This window comes from Nomascus leucogenys, chromosome 13, assembly GCF_006542625.1.
Source record: "Nomascus leucogenys isolate Asia chromosome 13, Asia_NLE_v1, whole genome shotgun sequence".
Classification (NCBI taxonomy): Eukaryota; Metazoa; Chordata; class Mammalia; order Primates; family Hylobatidae; genus Nomascus; species Nomascus leucogenys.
The window spans coordinates 86,988,782-87,012,704 of NC_044393.1; the positions used below are offsets into that span (position 1 = coordinate 86,988,782).

General features: G+C 44.6%; 1 protein-coding gene across 1 annotated transcript in view; it reads right to left on the reverse strand.

The window, feature by feature from the left end:
* Positions 1-16,155, reverse strand: part of CREB3L2 (cAMP responsive element binding protein 3 like 2) — a 128,728-nt gene extending 112,573 nt beyond the window's left edge. The window contains exon 1 of the mRNA XM_003261390.3: positions 15,671-16,155. Within this exon, the coding sequence (XP_003261438.2) occupies positions 15,671-15,772 (102 nt within the window). The 5' untranslated portion in view covers positions 15,773-16,155. The remainder of the gene's footprint in view (positions 1-15,670) is intronic.
* Between the last annotated feature and the right edge of the window lie 7,768 nt (positions 16,156-23,923).

The window sequence follows — 23,923 nt, forward strand, 5'->3', positions numbered from 1 at the left end:
ATTGAAGAAATATTTCGGGTCTTTTTCCCTAAATACCTTTTCACAATCAGGCCACAATTCAGAGGTCTTATTCTATTTACTCATTTTCTCCGTGAGTTCAGAATGCAGCAAAAGTTTTCTTCCTAGGCCTCTCAGAAATTATTGGAGCAAAAAATAAATAAATAAATAAAGGAAAGGAACCTAATATCACCCATCTAATGGCCACATACCAGACATGGTGACACTTTACTTATGTCGTGTCATTTATCTTCCTCCACCACGGCATTGTGAAACGGTCTCAGAAAGGTGCTCACAGTAGGGACAGCCAGAACCAGACTGTAAGCCTAGACTCATTCATTTGTTCATCCATTTATTCACCAAACATTTTACTGGACGCCTACCATGCGCTCAGCACTGTTCTGTTAGCTGGGGATAAACAGCAGTGAATAAAACAAAGTCTCTGTTTTCATGGTGTTTCCACTTTGTTAGAGGAGAAAACAGACAAGCACACTTATGAGGGCTTCCCAACAGGTATGCCAGGGAGTGCCCCAGCTCCATGGGACTGGGAAGGAGGGCAAGTTGGCAGCAGAGGCTGGAGCGACTGCACCCCTGAGATGGATTCCACCCACTATGATTAGCCTCATCCGTTACTTTGACACACAGCACCATGTGGATATCATCATTTTCCATGAGTGCCATGACAGCAGGGCTCGGGGACACTAAAGAAATCATTTGCCAGTGGTGATAAGGGCTATGAAGACGTGCTGACTGCAAAATCCCTGCTCCTCCTACCAACTGCCTTTTCCAGTGGTTGAGCAATCTGCAGACAAGAGGACATTCCGAATCCCACCACTGAAACTGAGAAGGTAGGAATAAGAAGCTGAAACTTCCTCATGCTCCATCTACCCAGCCATCCCACCCTCATTTCAGTGTCCTCCTACAAGTCTGTATTTCAGTCAAAAGGAAACACTGGGTTTCAATGTGCCTCATGTTCCTCAGCTTGTAAACACAGCTGAGAAACCAAATGGTTTTTTGGCAGCTATGTTTCTGCTCCTCTCTTACCACACAAGAAAACGTGTCTGTGAAGACTGCCTTAGAACATGATGCTCCAAGCCCAAGGGCGGCCCCACTGCACCATGCAGATAACATCATAGCTGTGCTGCAGCTGTTCGCCTGCAGCTGGTTTGGGCCTTGGCCTCCTCAGCCCACTGCCCCAGCTCTCCCAGCGGCTCCAACGTGGGTCTTGGGCTGCAGGAGAGCCTGGAGAGAAAGCTTGCAAACCCAGAGTTGAACCAGAAAAACAATTCCTGGCAGTGCCTCAGAAATGAATACCATTTGGGGGTAGGAAGTAAAAAGTCAAAACTACAAAGATCGGAGTCAGGTTCTTTGGTTACAAAAAAAATATATACTGTTTCCTCACTAGATCCCATCTCTTTCCAAAGGATAACATCTACTGCCTAAGTCATCTGTAAATGGAAAGAGGGAGGGAAATGACTTTTTAATGGTACTGAAATCTACAGGTCTGTGCCTAGTCGTTTGAATAAGTTTTTAGTAGCAAAAAAACAAAAAACAGGATACAGTCTTCGGTGTTCAAGGCTTTTGTGGCCAATCTGGCTTCTTTGCTGGACTACAAAGGGAGGCTTATCTGTAACTAATCTCTAAAAATTAACTTTAAATCAAAAGCTGCCACAGGTGACCCCAGCTTATGAATCCATATGCCAAAAGTCTGTAATAGCAGGATGTTGATGGTGGGACAGGTTTTGTGTGCTGGGGGGATAAGAGGTATACGGGAACTTTGTATTTCTGCTCAATTTTGCTGTGAACGTAAAACTGCTCTAAAATGCTTTCTGTTTTTGGAGAGACAGGATCTGGCTCTGTTGCCCAGGGTGGTGTACAGTGGCACAATCATGGCTCACTGCAGCCTCAACCTCCTGGGCTCAGGCGATCCTCCCACCCCGGCCTCCTGCAAGTAGCTGGGACTATAGGCATAAGCCACCACACCTTTCGCTACCTTTTTTAAAAGTTTGTAACACGGGTGGTTCAAACTCACAAGACATTTTGTTATTGACATAATGTGATAAAAAGTCATCTGTTTCCCAGTCAGGCCTCAGAAACCCATTTAATTCACCACACAGCTAAACTGTGGAGTGAATCCTAAACTCTGTGTCTCCTTCAAAGAGCCTGCTCTGCTCTGGGCTGTGGAGGGTGGCCCTTTCCTCCCTGTGCAGTCTGAGGCAGAATTCTCCTTCCTCTGCACCCACCTCTGTCCTCAGTACTCACGTGCCAGACCTCAGGCCCAGCTGAAGGGCTTCCTCCTCCCACCCCTGTTCCTCATGCCCCTGGGAGGCCTGAGGGCCATGACAGGAACAGAGATTCAGTGAAACAGAGAGCAAGGGCAGAACCCAGAATCCAGCCAAGGCACATGGGAGGCATAAGAGGGGAGCAGGGATGTGTCTGGCCAGAGCACCTTTGCAGGTCCTGAAACCTGGGCATTGCTAGCAGCTGCTCATTTTCTTTGAAGCTACAATTATTTACTTAATGTTCCTTCTGCAGGCTCATATTCTTATTACAAAGCGATTTGTCCTCACCTGTCCTTATTATTATGTCATACAAAAATGGAACCAATTGGGGCTTGTTTCTATGTTTCTACCACTTGAATATTGTTGATGCCTCTGTGATCAAACTCATTTTCGGCATTCAGTGGATCCACCTGATACTTCCTTAGTGGAAGAGTCAGAAGAATAAAGAGAGGAAAAGACTCACCTTGGAGTCATGTGGTGAATCCCAACACTCTTGAACAGGTATAATGAGTACAAAGCCTATCCTTTTGCAAAGCCCCAAAACTAAGAACTGCAAATGACACAGTCACGAAACAGACACATGCACAAACTCCATCCAGCCGATAGGAAGGACATCCAGAGATAGATGGACTTATCTGGAGAGAAGAATGACGAAAGGACCCTCAGAGGCCAGGCTCAGTGGCTCACGCCTGCAATCCCAGCACTTTGAGAGGTGGAGGGGGCAGGATGGCTTGAGATCAGGAGTTCAAGATCAGCCTGGGCAACATAGCAAGAAAGCAAGAGAAAGAGAGATGGAAGGAAGGAAGGAAGGAAGGGAGGGAAAGAAAAGAAAGAAAGAAAAAAGAAAAGAAAGAAAGAAAGGACCCTCATAAAACTACACAAGCACCAATGAACCAGTGATGGTCTCCAATGCCAATTTTGAGGACTGATATTAATCTTTTTCCAAAAAAATCAAAAGAGGCAGCGCTGTGTTCTACACTTTGTCCATTTACTCTGAGTTCCTGGCCTTCTGCAGTTCGTGCTCTCGCCTGGAAACCAGGCCTCTCCTTCCCAGCAGAATGCCACATCCCATGCACACAGGTCTGCTACAGAGAAGACCTGAGGCTGCAGAGACACAGACACCACCCTGAGCTAACATGCTAGTAAGTCCTCAGGGGACTCGGCGGTCAGCTGAATAGCACACTCAACCCTTATTTGTACTGACCACTCTGTAGCGACTCTCCCCTATTTTGGAGCCTATGATGGAATTTTCCTGGCTTTTCTCCACATTTTTTTTTTGTTTTTTTTTTTGATGATTCTTTCTGGGTTCTATCTGTAGGGTCTTCTCCCTGGCCAATCCTTCCGGTGCCCCCAGGGCTCCACTCTCAGCTCTTCTCTCACATTCTTCCCTCTCACTCTAACCTTTCTGGACTATCTTATATGGATTATTGGCTTCACTAATCCCTCACCAGGATCCTAACACCCAAATCTACATCTCCAGTCCAGACCTTTCTCCAGAACTCCAGACCCAAGTTTCCAAATGCCCTTTAGGTGTCGCTCCTGTGAATGTTCTGCAAGTACATCAGAATTACTGTGCCTGAAAGTGAACTCATTATCTTCCCTGCCAAACTCATCCTCCCTCCAAATATTCCCATTCGAGGTCAATGGCAACACCGTCAACTCAGCCTGCCAAGCCAGAAAACAAGAAGTCTCCCATAGCCCTCATGCCCTGTAATCACATCTCCAGTCCAGCCTCCCCTATCCTCTCTTGAATTCATCTACTCCTCCCTGTTGGGTTCAGGCCCTCATGGCATCTCGTTCTACTTCATGGATGAAATAGCCAGCCAGAAGATCAACTTGCCACTGTCAATTCTGCCATCCAGTCCATCCTTTCTAAAATACATGTCTGCTCCTGTCCGGTCTCTCTTGTTAAAAGCCTCCCACCTTCCTGCTTACAAAAGAATGTCCAAGTCATTTGCCAAGCACACAAACCTCTCATGATCTTGTGGTATCTCCCAAGACTCCCCATAGAGCACTCTACTCTCAAACTACATAAAATGACTTGGGATTCCCAGGATCAGTCATGACTTTTTACACGTTCCTATTCTGTACCTGCTGTTCCCACTGCCTGGTGAACTCCTATGTATACTTCAGCACCCATTGCAAATATCACTTGCTCCTCCATGAAGTGTTCCCCAACTCTTCACCCCTTTCAGATTTGTCATTCCATCCACTTTGCTACAGAAATACTTTGAACACAGCTCTCCTGCAAAACATGTATCAGGCATTTAATGACTTATAATTTAATGACACATCTTCCTTCCTACTCTACTTGGAAAGCCACAGGTCAAGAATGTTTATCCCCTGCCTAGAAGACGCACATGCTTAGACAAGCAGCTTGTTAAGTTCCTCGAATTGGAGGAAGGACCAGCTATGTGAGAGGTTTCCCCAGGATGCATGCAGACAGGATGCGAGGGGAAGGAAGGAGTTGATGGCTGAACCTTTAAAACTCTATGATTGGTAAACTTGGATTTAAATTTCGGTTTAACACAATTGGCCACTGAGAAAGCATTTTCATCACAAATCCTATTTCCTCCAAGTTTTCTAAAAACCTCACCCTATCAGTTTGAATCCTGCAAGCTCTTTCTCAGCCAAAAGGAATTTCCCTTTAAACAAAAACTATTCAGACATTTCCAAGATATGAAATGTGAAAAACCAGGATTTTCCACTCAGACAACTAGGAAACTGTTTGCAGATTTTTTTTCCCCAGACTCCTTTTATTTGCCAAGGAGTCTGAAGGGACTTTTTTTTCTAATGTTAAAAAAACGTTTCCTACCTCTGGGTCTCTCTGTTTTTCCATTCTTTATTTTGTCTGGGTTTCACTTAAACAAAGTTTTAAGTCAGAAAACAGACTACAAAATGCAAAACTACACCTGCCAATTGAATTGCCCAAATGAAATACACAATCCACTGAATGCTGCTGGTGCTACTGTCATCGTGGCTGTTGTTGTTTTAAATAGTTTTTTAGTTTTTTTTTTTTTTTTGGAGACGGAGTCTCACTCTGTTGGCCAGGCTAGAGTGCAGTGGCACGATCTCGGCTCACTCCAAGCTTTGCCTCCCGGGTTCACGCCATTCTCCTGCCTCAGCCTCCCGAGTAGCTGGAACTACAGGCGCCCGCCACCACACCTGGCTAATTTTTTTGTATTTTTAGTAGAGACGGGATTTCACCATGTTAGCCAGGATGGTCTCAATCTCCTGACCTCATGACCCACCCACCTCAGCCTCCCAAACTGCTGGGATTACAGACGTGAGCCACCGTGCCCGGCCTTAAATAGCTTATTTTTTAAAGATTCTTCAGTGGTAGGGGCATAACACATGTAATGCCATTGGGATTTTGATATCATGTAATAAAAATGTAGAATTTACAAAGTGATCACTAAAGACGTGAAGTAAATTGTACCGTGATGAGTTCATAGATCAGAAGGCACGGCTGAGCGCAGTGGCTCATGCCTGTAATCCCAGCATTTTAGGAGGCCAAGGCAGGTGGATCACTTGAGGCTAGGAGTTTGAGACCAGCCTGGCCAACACAGCAAAACTCTTTGTCTCTACTAAAAATACAAAAAATTAGCCAGGCATGGTGGTGGGCACCTGTAATCCCAGCTACTCGGGAGGCTGAGGCACAAGAATCGCTTGATCCCGGGACATAAAGGTTGCAGTGAGCCAAGATCACGCCATTGCCCTCCAGCCTGGGCAACAGAGCGAGACTCTGCCTCAAAAAAAAAAAAAAAAAAGCTTTATCCTCCAAAGAAAAACTCTCTTCCAAGAACTACCGTTAATAATTCTAACAAGAATCAGGCATTAAAATATGGATGGTTCAGAATAACCCATCTCAATTCTTTAAAAAAAAATCCCCAAAGCTCTTCATAATATCAGTAAAGTTCACGTAAATAGATTACACCTACATCAGAATAGAGCAACTCAAAAGCAGGCAATACAACCCACAGCAGCTGTACATACAAGAGGAAAATATGGTACAAGGTCTAAGAAGTTATGTCTCACTTTTGAAATGACCTTCCACACAGTCGAAAAGATTAGACCTACCCCCACAGGATGCCACAGAGGGTTTCCCAAGCCAAAGGACAAGCAAAAGTCTAGGCAAAACACAGCCTGCCTCTAATGAGTGACACGGACTGTAGAAGCAGCTGAATCCCAGGAATGACCCATGAGCTCCTCTTGGGTTTATACTGCAAGAGAGCTGAGTCACTAAACATTCCCTGAGATAAATGGGTGCAGCGATAAGAGGGATCAACGTCCCAGCTCTTCTTTGAAACACATCAAGAAACACATGAAAATTCAAGGGTTACCCAGCCAGAGCTGTTCCGCGGCTCAGGTGGACCTAGCAGGCTTGAGTCAAACTCCAAAGATCTGCTTTTCATCAAAAGACAAATGACAAGTATAAAAAACTGAGAACCAGCTGCACTGAAGTTTACAGTGCAGCCCAGGGGAACATACAGAGAGAAGAGAAGGCCAAGTACCAAATACTCACATTTAACAGGTGGTATGGAAGCCAGAAAAGGAGGAAGAACTAAGCTTGCCAGCGTGTCATGGAAGCCAAAGCAAAAACGAGTTATGAGACAATCCTGTGGTCAGTATTGCCAAATATTCCCATGAGGCCCTGCAGGTAAGGACAGAGAAAAGACTATTGGATTTAGCAGCCAGGGAGAGGTTGAGCAGTAGGACCCAGGGGGCAGAAGATACAGGGTAGAGACTAAGGAAATGGAGGCCGTGGCTGGTGACCACGCACTTGAGAAAACCTGGCAGTAAACAAGAGAAAAGAAATGAGTAAGAGGGAGCATCTGGCAAACATGTGTTCAAGGCAGAGGCCTGTGTTTACAGCAGAAGGTAGGAGCTGGAGAGGAGAGGAAATAAAGATGCATGAGAGAGAATAATGACAGGCTCTCTCCACTTTCTGAATGATGTCAGACTCCTAAGGTTGGGACACCTCGTTCTCAAACAGAAGACATTTGACTTAGGGGATAGGTTGGAAAAGTACTTCTATTACGGGTCAGGCAGTGACATGCAAAGAAACTGAAATCCAAATAGGTGAAGTAATGTATCCAAGGTCACCAGAGAGCCTGTGTCCCTCAACAGCAAAATGGCCTGCCTTGAGAGCCCACCCTTTCCACCACGCCATCAACTCCACTCCCACTGGAAACAGGGACTGTCACTCAATCACCCCACGCCCATCTTGTTCTCTAATCAAAACAAGAAAAGATACTGACACTGAATTACCCAAGTCACTATTATACTGAATTTTCACATTTGCAAAACCATTTACAAGAATCCAGAGTTTATTTGTTTGTTTGCTCATTTATTTATTTATTTTGAGACAGGGTCTCACTCTGTTGCCCAGTCCGGAGTGTAGTGGCGTGATCACAGCTCACTGTAAACTCAACCTCCTGGGCTCAAGCGATCCTCCTGCCTCAGCCTCTCAAAGTGCTGGGATTACAAGCATGGGCCACCACGTCCTGCCCAGAGTTTTAAAAATATATATAAACAGGCCAAAGCCACCCAGCTTATCCATTTTCCAGGACTGCCTCACTCTACTTAACTATGCATCAAGCACTTACGATTCTCTGGGCATCCTGCACTTGACTAAGGACCTGAGGGTATAGAAGAGACAGTCATGTCTCCTGTCCTCAAGGAACTTGTGCTGAGCAAATCTCTCTACGGGTCTATGTCTCACATTCCCCATAGATAAAATGGCCCATCTTCTCCCATGTGCCTCATGAATAACCTACACAATTCGATTCAAGGAAAAATCAAGATCCCTTAGCACTTCATTTAGAAGGGCCAGAGAGCATCTACTGAGCACGGAAAAGGAGAAATAGGCTCAAGGTTGATCCAGAGACAGTGGGTCTCATCATTTCCTTTCCATCCTGATTCCACAGGGGCAGAAAACAAGGGCAGCACTCCCTCATTCGTAAGATCACTCACTTGGGACAATTCAGATGCCCTGCAACCATAGGCCTCAACCCTACCAAATGCCCAGCTAAGGCTTAAGGCTTGCCCCAAGAGAGTCACCAGACAGCGTAGAGCCATGTCAGGCTGAGGCCGGCAGTTTTAGCTGCAGACAGGTACATGTGGCCTCATCAATATTTGAACAGCCATATGCAACTGGAAAAATAGCTTCTTTGAAAAATGGCATTTAGCTTTCCACCTGCTGTCGATCCCAAACAGAACAAATCATTCTTGTCCTGCATGGTAAGCATGATTACAGGCTCAGCTAGCTACCTCCAGCCCTGCTATTCTACTCTGATGCCAAGAGTCCAGATAATACAGTTAATTCTCCATCTCCTAGTTAGTGAGTCAAGACATAGCCATAATCTCCTCCTGGCTCCCACTCCTCCTTAGCCTTTCCCTGCACTTTCAAGAGGCTATTTCTACATCTATAGTCTTCTTTCACTGGGCATTGGTAGCACAGCTAAATAATGTTCTTAGAACTTTGCTGGGCCGGACATGATAGCTCATGCCTGTAATCCTAGCACTTCGGGAGGCCGAGGCAGAGGATCCCTTGAGCCCAGGAGTTCAAGACCAGCCTAGGCAACATAAGGAGACTCTGTCTCTATTTAAAAACGAAAAACAAAAGAACTCTGCGAGTGGCACAGTACTTGGGTTTACTGTTTTGCGCCCAGGGCAAATTACTGTGAATTTTAAATTTTCTAGTTGCTAGCCCATGTTCATGAGAAAAGAAACATACCTTTTGACTAAGGAAAGAATTGTTAACTCAGACTATTTTACTAATGATCCCAATGGTCATGCTGGTTGAGTCTCCATCCCCATATGATTAATCTAAACTGATAATATAAATCCCATTCTCCTTTCCAGCCATTGGCTTAAGAACGGTCATATGACCCAATCCTTACCAATAAAGCTTTAAGAAAAATCGGCTAGTGGGCTACTAAGAAAACTTTCTTCCATTCTAAAAACGGGACACAAGAAAGAGACAACTTCTCTTCTTCCTGTGGATGTTGTCATTTTGAATGTAACACCTGTAACTCCTATGTCCATCACACATCCAGCCTGAGGATGAAAGCTGCACATGGGCAGAACCAAGGTCCATGGGGACACTGAGGAACTGCTGAATCAGCCAAACAAGGAGCTCTATTTCTTTTTTTTCTCTTTTTTTATTTTTCATTTTTGAGACAGAATCTCAGTCCGTCACCGAGGCTGGAGTGCAGTGGCATGATCTCGGCTCACTGCAACCTCCACCCCCCAGGTTCAAGCGATTCTCCTGCCTCAGCCTCCCGAGTAGCTGGGATTACAGGCGCCCGCCACCACGCCCGGCTAATTTTTGTATTTTTAGTAGAGACAGGGTTTCACCATCTTGGCCAGGCTGCTCTTGAACTCCTGACCTTGTGATCCACCTGCCTTGGCCTCCCAAAGTGCTGGGATTACAGGCGTCAGCCACCGCGCCCGGCCAGGGGCTCTATTTCAAAACCTCTTGCAACACGAGATAATTTACTTACCGTATGAGCCGATCTGAATTCATTTTCAGTTACTTCTAGCTGCAAGCACTGTAATTAATTCAATTATTAATCTAGATGCTATACCTTATAACTCCTTCCAAAGCAATGTCACATCACAGATCCCTGTTTCCCATGAACACTATAACTCAGGGATCATTCGAGAAGAAGGGCAAATGTAAAACTCTGTACTGCCCTCTCATCTTTCAGGACTGTGCCTATGTCTACCACCTCCCAACCAATGTTACTATCATGAGAACAATTTCAGACACAATAAAATAATCTGTCAAAGATTTTTTGCTAAGCCAAGGGAAATCCTTTAGATCACAGACAAATTAGCAACATATAAACAAGGCTGCCTTATGAATAACAGCCACATTATGAAATAATAGAGGGGCGGTGAGGGTTCCTCTCCCATTCCCCAAATATTCCCCCACTACTACCTGGCTTTCGCCCTAGGTTCTCCAAGTAGAGATTCATCCTTTTGACCTGAAGTAATTATTGTTAAATATAAATGCCCATTTAGGGGTAACATGTTAAATCTTACTAACACTAAAATTTCTAGTGTAAGCTTATCAAATCTTTCCTGACAGCAAAATTTGAAGAGAAGAAATTGGAAAGAGAACATTACAGTGAACATTTGATGTCTGAGAAAGGAGGGGAACACAAAAGGGGTGAGAATGTTGAAAGGTACTACAAGGGTCTGCAAAAATTATACTTACTTCCCAATTCTGTCTCCCGTTAGAACTCATTACATTTATTCAGCTTGTGGAGGTCATGTGACCATAAGTAATAACATTCTCAGCCAGTGAGGACCCGGGTCCCCCTTCAGAACCTGGCCTGGGGCCAACCCTAGGAGTTGACTCCAAAGTGGAACATCAAACCAAAAGCTTCAATATCGCATTGAAATCATATCACTCTCCGGGCCAGGCGGGAGGAAGAGGAAACCACACCGTGTGTGAGATCCGCCAACTCCTTTTCAGCACTCAGTAAGACATGGAAGCCAGATGGCCTTTCCATCTGGACACCAGGCAGGTCAAATATTCCCCCAACTCCCTACCTACCACTGTCTGGGACCAGTAGTTTCACTTGAAGAACCAACCAGATATAAAACTGTAGTAGCATAACCACCAACTGATTTTACAAATAACTTGGCTTTATAGGAATTCTGCATTTTAAACAAGCAGAACTTCTGTTGTTACTTTCACAAAGACTTAGTTTTTATTATACACTTTTTTAAAAGGATATAATCATGGCGAAAATTGCAAAAATTGTTTTATTTTCCAGATGGCTAAACTGAGATAGAAAAAAGGAGAACATTATCAAGATCTTGATGTTTATCATAGGCAAACGCCCTGCCAACCTCTCCCCCTAAAGTCTCTTTCCACAGGGCCTTCCCACTTCCCCTGTTCTTCATCCAAGGCCTCCACTGACCTTGAGTGATGTTGAGTTTCTATATAGTACTGAAGCTCCCTTTTTCCCCCAAGAACACTTGGTTGAAAATTACCTCTAGTCCAGTTTTACATGGTGCCTATAAGTTGTATTTCTTCCATTTTCTAGACACAGTCAAGAGGTAAAAATCTGAATAGTACCAACAGGTATAGTGTGTAGACATGCTTCCCTTCATCTCTTGACTTCCACTTCCCCAAACCGCTTTCCCAAAAATTATCCATTTCTTGAGCATCCTTCCAGATACAGTTTATATATATATAAAATACATTTTAAAATTTATAGATTATTTTGCTCTTTAAATTGCAAAAGGGGGCTGAGCACAGTGGCTCACACCTGTAATCCCAGCACTTTGGGAGGCCAAGGCAAGAGGGTCCCTTAAACCCAGGAGTTGGGAGACCAGCCTGGGCAACATACTGAGATCTCGTTTCTACCAAAAAAAAGAAAAAAAAAAATAGCCAGGCGTGGTGGCACACACTGATACTCCCAGCTACTCTGGAGGCTGAGGTGGGAGGATCACTTGAGCCTGGAAGGTTAAGCCTGCAGTGAGCTATGACTGAGCAACTGCACTCTAGTCTGGGTGCAGACTAGAATAAAATGAAATATAAATTACAAAAGCACAGATAATTCCCAGAAAGTAATTTTCAGAGAATCTTACAGGAATACAATACAAATGGCAGAAATGTCCAACATACAGGCAGGTTTGGGGAAAGAGGCAAGGTTTCTTCTCATGGCGGTACTGAACCCCAAGAGATATTCTCCTGATTTTTAGATCCGCCACCTTTTCTGAACCAATTTTAGCCTGTATTCCATCTTGAAGCAACAGCTTTCCTAAAATCAGTACTCACTGAATTAAAATAACATTTCATCATCTGTATGGAAACAATTTTTTAAGCTTCAAGAGGAAGCCCAGAGCTTTAGCAATTCAGGATCTAATGATCAATCCATCTTTGCCCTATCCATATGCTTCATTATTTTGTAGACTTTGAACCTATCTGCCTTTGTCCTTGTAGACCAAGATGTCTTCATAACTAACCAAATGAAAAAAAAACATTGCTCCAGAAGGCTCCTGAGAAACATTATAATCTCAGCCTTGGGTAACTTGAACATTCTAAATTGTTTAAATCAAGTACGTGACAGGTTTGCTAGAACAAAGCATTGGCAATCATGCATGTAGTAACTAAATCCCTAGTAAGAGCAACAAAAGTGATCTCACTAGGAAGGCTTGGTGGCTGCCACTGTCAGCCTCATTTAAATACTAGCTGCTTTCAGGCTCAGCAGTTCCTATATTCCAATCATTCTCTCCCAACCTCTATGACAGTTCCTTTTCTTTAAGTCAGGATTCTTCACCCAGACAGCCTGATAGGCAAGTACTTGTAGGCAGGCAGACATGGGTTTGAATCCTGGTTCTATCACTAAATAGCTGTGGGAACTGAGTCAAGTGGCTTAAACTCACTAAGCCTCATTTTTCTTATATGTAAAATAAAAGTAATAAAAACGGCTCATTTCATTGGGTCATTACAAGGGTTAAATGGCATAATTTTTGTAAAGCACTAGACACAATGTCTTTCAGCAGGACCAGCTATGTGATTTGTGAAACCCAGTGCAAAATGAAAATGTAAGGTCCCCTGTTCAAAAAGAATTAAGATTTTCAAGATGGTGACAGCACAGCATCAAACCAAGTGTGGACCCCGCGGCCCTGCATGGGTGGCAGGCCATGTGGTCAGCCCTGCCTTTCGGATGATAAACACTCAATAGATGGTAGCTGTCATCATCTCTTACCACCCTCACAACTCGTATTTGCACCTTACCCTCCCCTCAGGCTCTCTTCAACTTGGAAAGTTTTACTAAATCATTCCCAAAACAGGCACTGGTGTCTCAGAAGCACCCAGAGTTTATAAGACAAATAACTCACCAAAATGAGTAATCTAAAATACATGATATTAACACAGGCTCATGAAAATGCACACCTACCTTAGGCCTTTGCTCTAGTTTTTCATCCTGCTGAGCTAACACTCTTACCTCCTTCCAATCTTTGTTCAGATCCATTTTCTGTGGGAAGCTTGCTCTGATCACTCAGTTCAATCCCATAGTTTGCTCTTCTTCCACCTTGTATTGTCTATCCCCTCACCTTGTTCTACTTACACGTTTTCCATAGCACTTATTTCATCCAACATAATCACTTCTTTATTATGTTTATTATGTTCCCCTACACACACTCACACACACATACACACACACACACACACGAATATGAGCTTCTAGAGGTCAGGGATTTTTGTCTGCTTTTGTTCACTCATGTTTCCAAGTGCTTTATATATTCCACAAATATTAATCGAAAGAACGAATATCTCTCTGACTCAATGAATAATCAGGCCATCCTTTTTCTACATAAAGATTCAGCTAGAGTAACAAACAGCTCTGCCCCTGGATATCTAACAGAGTTCAGGAAACAGATGGGAAAGTTATCTCCCCACCTCTCCCAAATGTCCCTTAGTTTGAGAGAAATATAACCCAATCATCTGTGCTGCTAAACCAATACCTCTTTCAACAGTAATTCATATGCACAGTTTGTTGCACTGACTTGCAGCAATGATGAGCAGCATTTTATAGGAATGAGCTGTTCACAACAGACATGTACTTAAGTAGAGGACATAATAAGCATTTTTTAAAAATAGAATTAAAAGAAAAATAATCACACATTCCTATTTTATCACAATGACAGAAAAACTGGGCTGTTAATATCAAAGCAAATGTAAGGCCTCTACTCCCTGAAACTGTGCATAAGGTGTTAGTTAGAGCCAGTCCAAGCGGTTCTTCCCTGAGTGAATGCCACAGTCACAGGTAGCATCTCGCACCCTTCCCTGTGAACTCACAAATGCAAGCTACAGGGCCAAGGAACAGCAAGGTAGACAGATGCCTGTGCGTAATTCATCCCACCAGCTGAAAGACAATCCCCTAGCTGTGGCATTGCAGCTGCTGGATGAGACACTGTTACGGCCAAAGAATACTTCAAGAACAAAAGAGAAGGGCTGCCCCTCTGCATATGGATAAAATGTAGCCTGTCAGTAGAAACTCCTGGAGCACCCAATCATCAAAAGATATTTGAGGACCAACATACTCCAAGTTCTTTACTGACGACAGGAAGCACATCTGGGACCCCAACCCCCGTGCTTCCCACACGGTGTCCCCAGGACAGGCTCAGCAAGCAAAGCCCAGAAGATCACACTGAACATCTGGCTTTTGCCCCAGCATGAACTACCACTCCCTCTCAGCCCTGCACTCTGCATTTTTTTTAAACAAGCCACTCTCAGCCACCACAAATACTTCGGTGGGAATCAGCAGGGAGGCCCTCATTCCTTGTCCCAAAATAACGTCAGCCAGAGGCAAAGGCCAAAGAGGTGGAGCCTGCAGGCCATTTTGCAAAAGTTTCAAATATCTTGGTACTGACCCCATTAAAAAAGCCTGAAGGGGAAGCAGCCAAGCCTCCAGTGGTTTTCTCATTAGTGTCCCCCCTCACCCCAGCCCCAGCCCCATTACAAACATCTGCATGGATAAGAATCAAACAAAGAGATCTTGCATAAAGTCCTATGATCAGTGCTGGCTATTGAAAACAAAATTTCATTTTGCAAACTTAATACCAAAAAGTTGACATTAAAAACTTTAAAAGAAATGTGCGTGCTCTGGGACAGTTGAATCCCCAAAGAGATCTCTGAGGCATTAGTATAAGACTGAACAAGCAACTGGTGAGCTGTCCCACCTTCCCCAGAGCCTTTCTTAAATATGCAACTGTCTCAGATTTTCCATACGCCTCTGCTGGTTTTTCCTCTGAAGAGGGAGGAAGGAGACTTCTTGGTCGTACAGTTTAAGAAGGCAAATAAAGCCGCCTTTCTCCTTAACGTAGAGGACCCCTTTCAACACACACACACACACACACACACACACACACACACCACACACGTACTTTTTAAAATATAAATATGAAAGAAGAGGAAGGGAGGGAGAGAGGAAGACAGAATACGAGACGGATGAAAAGGAAATGCTACTTAATCTTGTCCAGTTTTTGAAAACCTCAAAAAAAAAATCAATAGCAAACTAGGCGGAGACATGTTATTCTCAAAATACACACTCCCTCTCCCGCATTACAGTACTGTTAACAACAGCAAATGATATTACAGATGGAAAAAGCCTCAGGGGAAAAAAGCATGAATTGTTAAAGGAATACAAAGCGGCATCACTCTCATGAGAAATGCAAAGGGGCCAGCTGCCCGCCTTCATCTGCTCAGACATTAAAGTACACCTCGCCCAGGACCTCTTGATTCTGACCATGCCCTGCCCCAAACCCTGCCTTCCCGGTTCCCAGGACTCCAGCTGCTCCTCGCGTGACAACACTTCCCCGCTTTGAAAGCCCTCCTGCCCCGCCCGCCGGGTCCTCACCGTGTGGTACATGAGGGCCTCGCCGTCCCCGGGCTCTGACAGCTCGCTCAGCTTGCGGTCCCACTGCAGCACGCCCTGCTCCCCGCTCTCCAGCACCTCCATGGCGGTGCGGGCCGCGCTGGGCCGAGGATGCTAAGCGCAGGAGCTGCCTCGGACCGGCGAGGTTCCTCTCTCTCCGCGTGTGCGTGCGTGTGTGCGCGCGCGTGTGTGTAGTTTTGCACTTGGAAAGCAAACGTCTGCTCCTCTGCCGGAGAGAGGATGGCCAAGCGCTCCCGTCCGGTGTCCTCGGAGATCCGAGAATCCCCAGGGACACGAGCCGGACCAAAGGCTGCCGGGGCTAAAGCGGGATGTGCATCCAAAATGAAGGCAGAAGACCCGCTCTCATCCCAGGAAAATCTCTTAGCCGCAAGCCCACTTGCCACTACCGCTCCAGACACAAACTTTGAGACACCCCAGTGCTCCTCGGCTCTGCTCCAGGACCCAGCTGCGGCCCCACCGCCCTCCAAGGCTTGACCAATCGGATATCCGCCTTGCCCAGAAAACCCAATCAGAAGTCTCACTCTCGGCCTTGTCCCGCCCCCAAAGGCAGAGGCCTCGGGAAGTCTCCGCCCACGCCTTGGAATGTAGCCGGGGAAAGTCTGTGACGTCACCGAGGAACTCCTCCTGTCTGAGTGCGGCTCGCTGACGGCTGTCGCCTACAGCGGACCAATAGAAGACTTGGGTCCGGAAGTGATGGACTGGAGGCTTGACTAATGTGAAAGGGACGTCTGAAAGGTACAGCCAATGAAATAGCGACAAGAATACATTTTGTAAAAGAGGGAGGGTGAGCTCAGTCCTCTTGCAGAGAATCCTCAGAAATTAGCCAGCGCGCCGACAGGGGGCGCGAGAGTTGTTGAGCGGGGGACTTAAACATTTTCAAGTACTTAAGTTCATTTGAATCTCTCGGAATTTTTTTAATGGATTACATATTACACAAAAATACAAATATTCCTCATGCACATGCATTTATATTAGTGCAGCTCTAGCAAATTGTCATTGTTCTTCACCTTTTTCACCCATTTTCTGTTGGGTTCTTGTATTTTTTATGGACTTCACTTATTGTATTTTTTTCTTTCATCTGCTTGAGAAGAGTCAATGGCATGCTTTTCCAGGTCCTACAGAAGTGAGCCCAGTCCTTGAATTCATAGAGCTTTTATCTCAGAGGAGTCAGGCAATAAACAAAGAAATAAACATTTAAATTCAGAAAGTGGAAATTGCTATAAAGAAAAATAAATGCAGGAAAACAGGATGCGTCAAGATCGATGCTATTTTACGTGTTGATCAGGGAAGTTCTTCCTAAAGGAAATGAGATTTCGGAAGAAGCTGGTGTTCCCGTGACTGCTGGGAGGGGCCAGTGTGGCTGCAGCAGAGGTGCTTGGCAGGGAGGGGTGGGAAAGGCCGGAAAGGTGAGCCAGGGCCAGAGCACCAGGCCTGCCTCCTAGAATAGCCTGTTCTAAAGGAATTCCCCCAACACTGTGATTCTTCTTCCTCCTTTTTAATTCCAAAAAAAAAAAAAAAAAGAAGCCCTTAAAAATATAGTTTACCTATCTTAAATATAAAAGTAGGTCTTTGCCAGTTAGCTCTAGAAGTTTCTTACAATGGCACATTCAGGTATTAGCTATTGTGTTGTCTCCTTGGCAAGTATTTTTTGGCGGGTGGGGACAAATGTCTTTGAACTCTATGTTGTCTTTAAAGCAGCAGTTTATCATATTAACTATTCCATTTGTCTGGTCCTATCTTCTGGGGGTCTTTTGAGATTTTTTTTTTTTTTTTTTGAGACAGAGTCTCACTCAGTCACCCAGGCTAGAGTGCAGTGGCATGATCTCAGTTCACTGCAGCCTCCACCTCTTGGGCTCAAGCAGTTCTCCTGCCTCAGCCTCCCGTGTAGCTTGGACCACAGATGTGCACCACCACACTCGGCTAATTTTTAAATTTTTTGTAGAGGCAAGATCTCACTTTGTTGCCCAGGCTGGCCTCAAACTTCTGGGCTCAAGCAATCCTCTCTCCTGAGTCTCTCAGAGTGCTGAGATTTAAGGCATGAGCCACCACGCCCAGCTTTTGAGATTATTTTAATGCTTAAATAGAAGCTCTAGTTTATGGGCACACACCTTCCTTATATAATAGTTTTCTCATTTTTCTCTTAGGTTCTTGGTTTTTCTTTTCCAGCTTGGTATCCACTTCACCACATTCTTTCCATAGATCACTCTTTCCATGTTTAAAGGCCTTTCTTATTTTTTTAATCTGGCACTCTATGTACAATGGGATTACATCCACATAAACCCATCATAAATTGAAAATATCATAAGTCGAAAATGCATCTAATATACCTAACCTATCAAACATTAGAGCTTAGCCTAGCCTACCCTAGATGTGCTCAGAACACTTATATGAGCCTACAGTTGGACCAAATCATCTGGCAACACAGTACTGGTTATTTACTGTCATGATTGTGTGGCTGACTGGGAGCTGTGGCTCCCTTGCACCTGGAGAGAATACAATATCGCGTATTGCTAGCCTGGGAAAAGATCAAAATTCAAAACTCAAAGTACAGCTTCTACTGAATGCATATCTCTTTCACGCCATCATAAAGTCAGGAAATCATAAGTCATAAGTCAGGAACCATCTGTACATCTTCCTTAATGTAGGAATACAAACATTTATCTGTGAAGCATTTCTGCTTTTGACAAAGTCTAATCCTGCTTATACCCCACGTAGTAGCCAGTTTCCAAGATGGCATCTAGTGATCCCACTTCCTGGTGCTCACGCTCTTGTGTAATTCCCTCCTCTTGAGTCTGGGCTAGACCTGAGGACTTTCTTCTAACAGAAAGAATATGCCAAAAGCGAAAAGATGTCAAAAAGATCATGGCTCCTGACTTGCTTGTTTCCTCTTCCTCTCTTGCTTGCCTGCTTTAAGAGAAGCCAGCTGCCATGCCATGAACTGCAATGTGAATAGGCCAGTGTAGCAAGGATGTGTCCAGCCAACAGCCAGTGAGGATCTGAGGCCCTCAGACCAACAGCCCATGAGCAACTGAATTTTGCTGATAACCATGTAAGTGAACACAGAAGTGGATCCTTCCCCAGACGAGCCTTCATATGTCCACAGACCCAGTCAAGACTTTGACTGCAGCCTTGTGAGAGCCCCTAAGCCAGAGGACCCAGCTAAGCCACGCTCAACTTCCTGACCTGTCAGGTAATAAATGTATGTTGTTTTAAGCCACTAGGTTTTTCCTTTGTAAAATATGTATTATGATCATTGGCACCCTAAATGGTTTGGTTAAACTTACCCGTACTCTAATAATAGCATCACAATCCCTCGTGGTGGGTTTCTCCAGCCTCCTTTGTTTCGTGTATACTTCTCTGTTAAATGTACACACAACTTCTTACCAGCCTGTCTTCCTGTTTTGCATTTTGAAAATGAAATTCTTTCCCTTTTCATCTCCTTCTTAGAACTTAGCAATGTAGTTGACTCTCCTTCCAGCTGCTCGCTGGCATCCTTGTTCTGCTGTCTGTTATTAATAGATTCATGGCACTTGCATGACTGGAAGTCATACTTTCCCAAAATGAAAATCAGATACATTAGCCAACAAGACATTTCTCTGATTTTTTTCTGATATTATTTGCTATCTTTCCATGTGTCAGTCTATTTACAAATTTGTTCTATGTGCTTTCTATACCTTCATCTCAATTATTAAGATAAATCGTATCTGGAATTGGGCACTTGACAGATCCCCCACATCATGAAAATAGAATCTACCTTCCAAGTTCTCATGGCCCCATTCATCAGCATGCTTTTTATTTGACTACTCAATAAAAATTAACCTATTGAATTTTCCTTTTTTATGTCCTGTACTTTTTCAGTTTATCCACAGGGATAACTGTTAAGTACCTGCTAAATTCTAGACACCATTGTGTATACATTTTTCCAGGTTTAAAACTCTGTTAAAAAAAGAAATGGGGCCGGGCACGGTGTCTCATTCCTGTAATCCCAGCACTTTGGGAGGCCGAGTTGGGAGGACTCTTTGATGTCAGGAGTTTGAGACCAGCCTGGACACTATAGCAAGCTATCTCTACAAAAAATTTTAAAACTTAGCTGGATGTGGTGGCACACGCTTGTAGTCCTGGTTATTTGGGAGGCTGAGGCAGGAGGATGGTTTGAGCCGAGGAGGTCAAAGTTGCAGCAAGCTATAATTACCCCACTGCACTCCAGCCTGAGAAAGTCTGACTAAGCCAACATGAAAAGGCTGTGCAAAGGCATCCATGGTGCCACATCCTGACACCCGCACATGACACAAGCTGTGAAGACTTGGTCTTCTCAAGTGAAATTGTTGGCCAAAGAATGTGTGTGGGGTAGACAGCAGTTGGCTTATCAAGGTCTCCCTCACCGAATGGTGAGGATTATGTGAAGGGGAGAGGAAGACATACTCTATTGGTTTCCCAAGGCTGCCATCACAAAGTACAACAGCCTGGGAGGCTCCAAACAACAGCAATGACTCTCCAAGGTGTATGTCACCCTCTAATGTTCTCTGCCTCCTCTCTTTCCTTTGTACCTGTCCATTCAAGAGCTCATCTCAGCCCTTCCCCAACCAACACACTGAATTCTCCAAGTACAGCCCCCTTGCCATCCTTACTGAAACCATTTGGGATTACTCAATCAGAGTTGCATTTCTCAGATCATCTCATTCCTCTCGGGCAGTTTTTTTTTTTTTTAATAATACCACAAACCATGGAATCCTGCCCACTTCATCTCTTTTTTTTTTTTTTTTTTTTTTTTTAGACAGAGTCTCGCTCTGTCGCCCAGGCTGGAGCGCAGTGGCGCGATCTCAGCTCACTGCAAGCTCCACCTCCCAGGTTCACGCCATTCTCCTGCCTCAGCCTCCCAAGTAGCTGGGACTACAGGCGCCCGCCACTGCGCCCGGCTAATTTTTTGTATTTTTAGTAGAGACGGGGTTTCACCGTGGTCTCGATCTCCTGACCTCCTGATCCACCTGCCTCGGCCTCCCAAAGTGCTGGGATTACAGGCGTGAGCCACTGCACCCGGCCTGACATTGTTTTAATAAATTCTGAAGATGTATTTATTTTACTCCTCCACGCTCTTGACTTTCTACCATCTGTTGAGATTTTTCTTTTTATTTTAACGTGTTCTATCATTCTATTCCAGTTTGGAATGGGAGCAAACTTTTACTACCCTCTGGACTTCCTTTGTTTAATTCTTCCTGTTCTAACAGTATTCAGTATAATAGAAATTTCCCAGCTTTGAGGATTTTCTTCCAATGTCTATTTCTTATTTATTTATTTATCTGGAGACAGGGTCTCGCTCTATAACCCAGGCTGGTGTGCAGTGGTGTGATCATGGCTCACTGCAGCCTCAACCTCCCAGGCTCAAATGAACCTCCCACCTCAGCCTCCTGAGTAGCTGGGACTACAGGTGTATGCCACCATGTCCAGCTAATTTTTTATTTTGTATAGAGACGGGTTTTCTGCTTCGTTGCCCAGGCTGGTCTCAAACTCCTGGGCTCAAGCTGTCCTCCCACCTCAGCTTCCCAAAGTGCTGGGATTACAGGCATGAGCCATTGCACCTGGCCTCTTTAGTGTATATAGAACAAACAGGAAAGAAGATGTCTGCAAGAATCTAATACCTTCCTAGGGAATCCAGGAAATCAGGATAGGCCTCAGGAATGTGAAATAAATTGGTAATGAGAACTCTGAGTACTGGGATAAAGAGTCAGACAGAGGAGGGGAGAAGGAGAGCTGCTCCCCACCGCTGAGAAGTCCACCTGGAGTAGAAAATGAGCTGAAAAGGGACGGCACAGGTGCCTTGGCTTCAGTTGGCTGCAGATTGCTTATTGATAGAGAATAGCCCCTGATGGGGGTGCTGGATGGAACCGTTCTGCCTGAAGCCAAGGAAACACGTCTCTCTGCCTCTCAGTTTCTGAAAGGGGGGAGCAGGGGGGGACTCTGAAAACCTAGAAAGCAGGTTACCCTTGGAAACAGACCTCTTCCCATCTTGGCAAATTCAGAAATGGCCAAAGTCCCCAGGACAACAGGAAGAGCTACAGGTACGAGCAGCCAGAATCACATACGTTGGTCCTTCTCCACCTCTGCTGACCTCAGGAGATCTTGAACTCCACCGTCCCAGGGCCACCCCTCGGCTTCACAATTACATGCTGAATTTATACTCGTACTAACTTGCCACTGTGTGGAGGCTGCTAATACACTACAGCTTCTTTAAAGATTGTAGAAAATTTGAAAATTAAACTTTATTATATTAAACCCCTACCTTACAACTTATATGAAAAAAAGCTTCAGATGGACTAAGGATATTAGCGTAAAATAAAACAAAGCCATCCAGAGAAACCAGAGATAAAATACTTTTATAATTTTGGTGTGACCAAGGTCTAGGCATAATGTAAAAGGCAGAAAATATATAGGAAAAAATAACTTTAATTTATACATAAGCATATATGTCTGTGTGTCTATGTATGCACCCACATAGCTATACAGAGATATACATCTAACCTGTAATTAAATAAATAAGATTAAAATGTTATACATGTTGCTGTTCACGTGAGTCATTTTGCAGTGAAGGGTTTTTTTTTTCCATTGTTTATCTGCTCATGGCCATCCTATCCCAAGAACACAGTGGTAACAGCCTTGTACATATTGTTCCATACTTCCTTTATGCTCATATAATCATATACAAATACACAGAGACAGAGAGAAGTTCGGTCATTGTTTTATTATGCACATTTCTCTGCAGTTTGCTCTTATCACTTAATAAGATATCTTGAAAATCCCCCGTCCTCCAGTGTGGATTTAATGCATTCTTGTTAGCAGCTGACTGGAAAAGGATGAAGCATTTTTCATGTTGATAAACAGGTTTTACTTCTAGAAACATCAATTGTATGACACGGGGATCATATGCTTTGCACGTCTGAATTTCCTGGTATGTGACCTTCTCCCAGTGATAGAAGATCAGGCTCAGGGTGTTGAATTTTTTTTTTTTTTTTTGAGATAGAGTCTGGCTGTGTTGTCCAGGCTGGAGTGCAGTGGCGCCATTTCAGCTCACTGCAACCTCCACCTACTGGATTCAAGCAATTCTCCTGCCTCAGCCTCCTGAGTAGCTGGGATTACAGGCGTATGTCACCAGGCCTGGCTAACTTTTGTATTTTTAGTAGAGACAAGGTTTCACCATGTTGGTCAGGCTGGTCTAGAACTCCTGACCTCGTGATCCACCTGCCTCAGTCTCCCAAAGTGCTGGGATTACAGGCGTGAGCCACCGCGCATGGCCTCGGGGTGTTGCATTTGACAGCCTAAGGGCACACCCAGTGCCCAAGGAGCGGGGCTAGGAGGGCAGGAGAGGAACAGAGAAAGGGATCAGGCATGAAATGGTGTGAAGGGCCTGCGGGAGGGTTAGACAGGCCGCAGGGATAGAGAGGCTAAAGGATTGACACTGCTTTGCCACAATTTTTCCTCCGACTCCTGTAGGGCGCTTCCCTTAGGACATTGTTGGCACCGTGTCACAAGAGAGGCTGGTGGAGGCAAGAGGTTCCTTAAAGGAGGACGGAGGACACAGCCAGAAACGAAACAGCCCTTTAGTTGAACTAGAAAGGACCGGAACTTCAATTTCAGCCGTTTTGGTCACTTCTCCAACACTGCCACCAAGTGGCTATAGAGGAACAATGCAACTAGCAAACCCAAAGGGAAAGATTGCAAGAGCTGGGCAGTCATAAAATAAAACCACCATGGCTGGCTAATTTTTTGTATTTTTAATAGAGACAGAATCTCATTATGTTGCCCAGGCTGGTTTCAAGCTCCTGGGCTCAAGCGAACTTCCAGCCTCAGACTCCCAAAGTACTGGATTACAGGTGTGAGCCGCCACTCCTGGCCCCAGCAGTGGTAAAATAAAACCACATCTCACGTTCCAGATTAATTTGCAACCCTCAGGTGGAGAGAGAGAACATTTCCATCAACCCAAAGAGTGCCCTCATGCTGTCTGCTAGTCAGTGCTCCTCCAGAGGTCATTGCCTTTCTGGCTTCCATAGATCAGATTTGCCTGGTCTTGAGCATGATGCAAATAGAATTTTACTGCATATACTCCTTGTCTGACTCACGCGTCTGTGAGATGGGTCCATGCTGTTGCATGTACAGCCTATTCTCATTATTTGCAGTAGCTCTGTTCTATAAAATCATCACAGACACTGAACCATTGCTCAT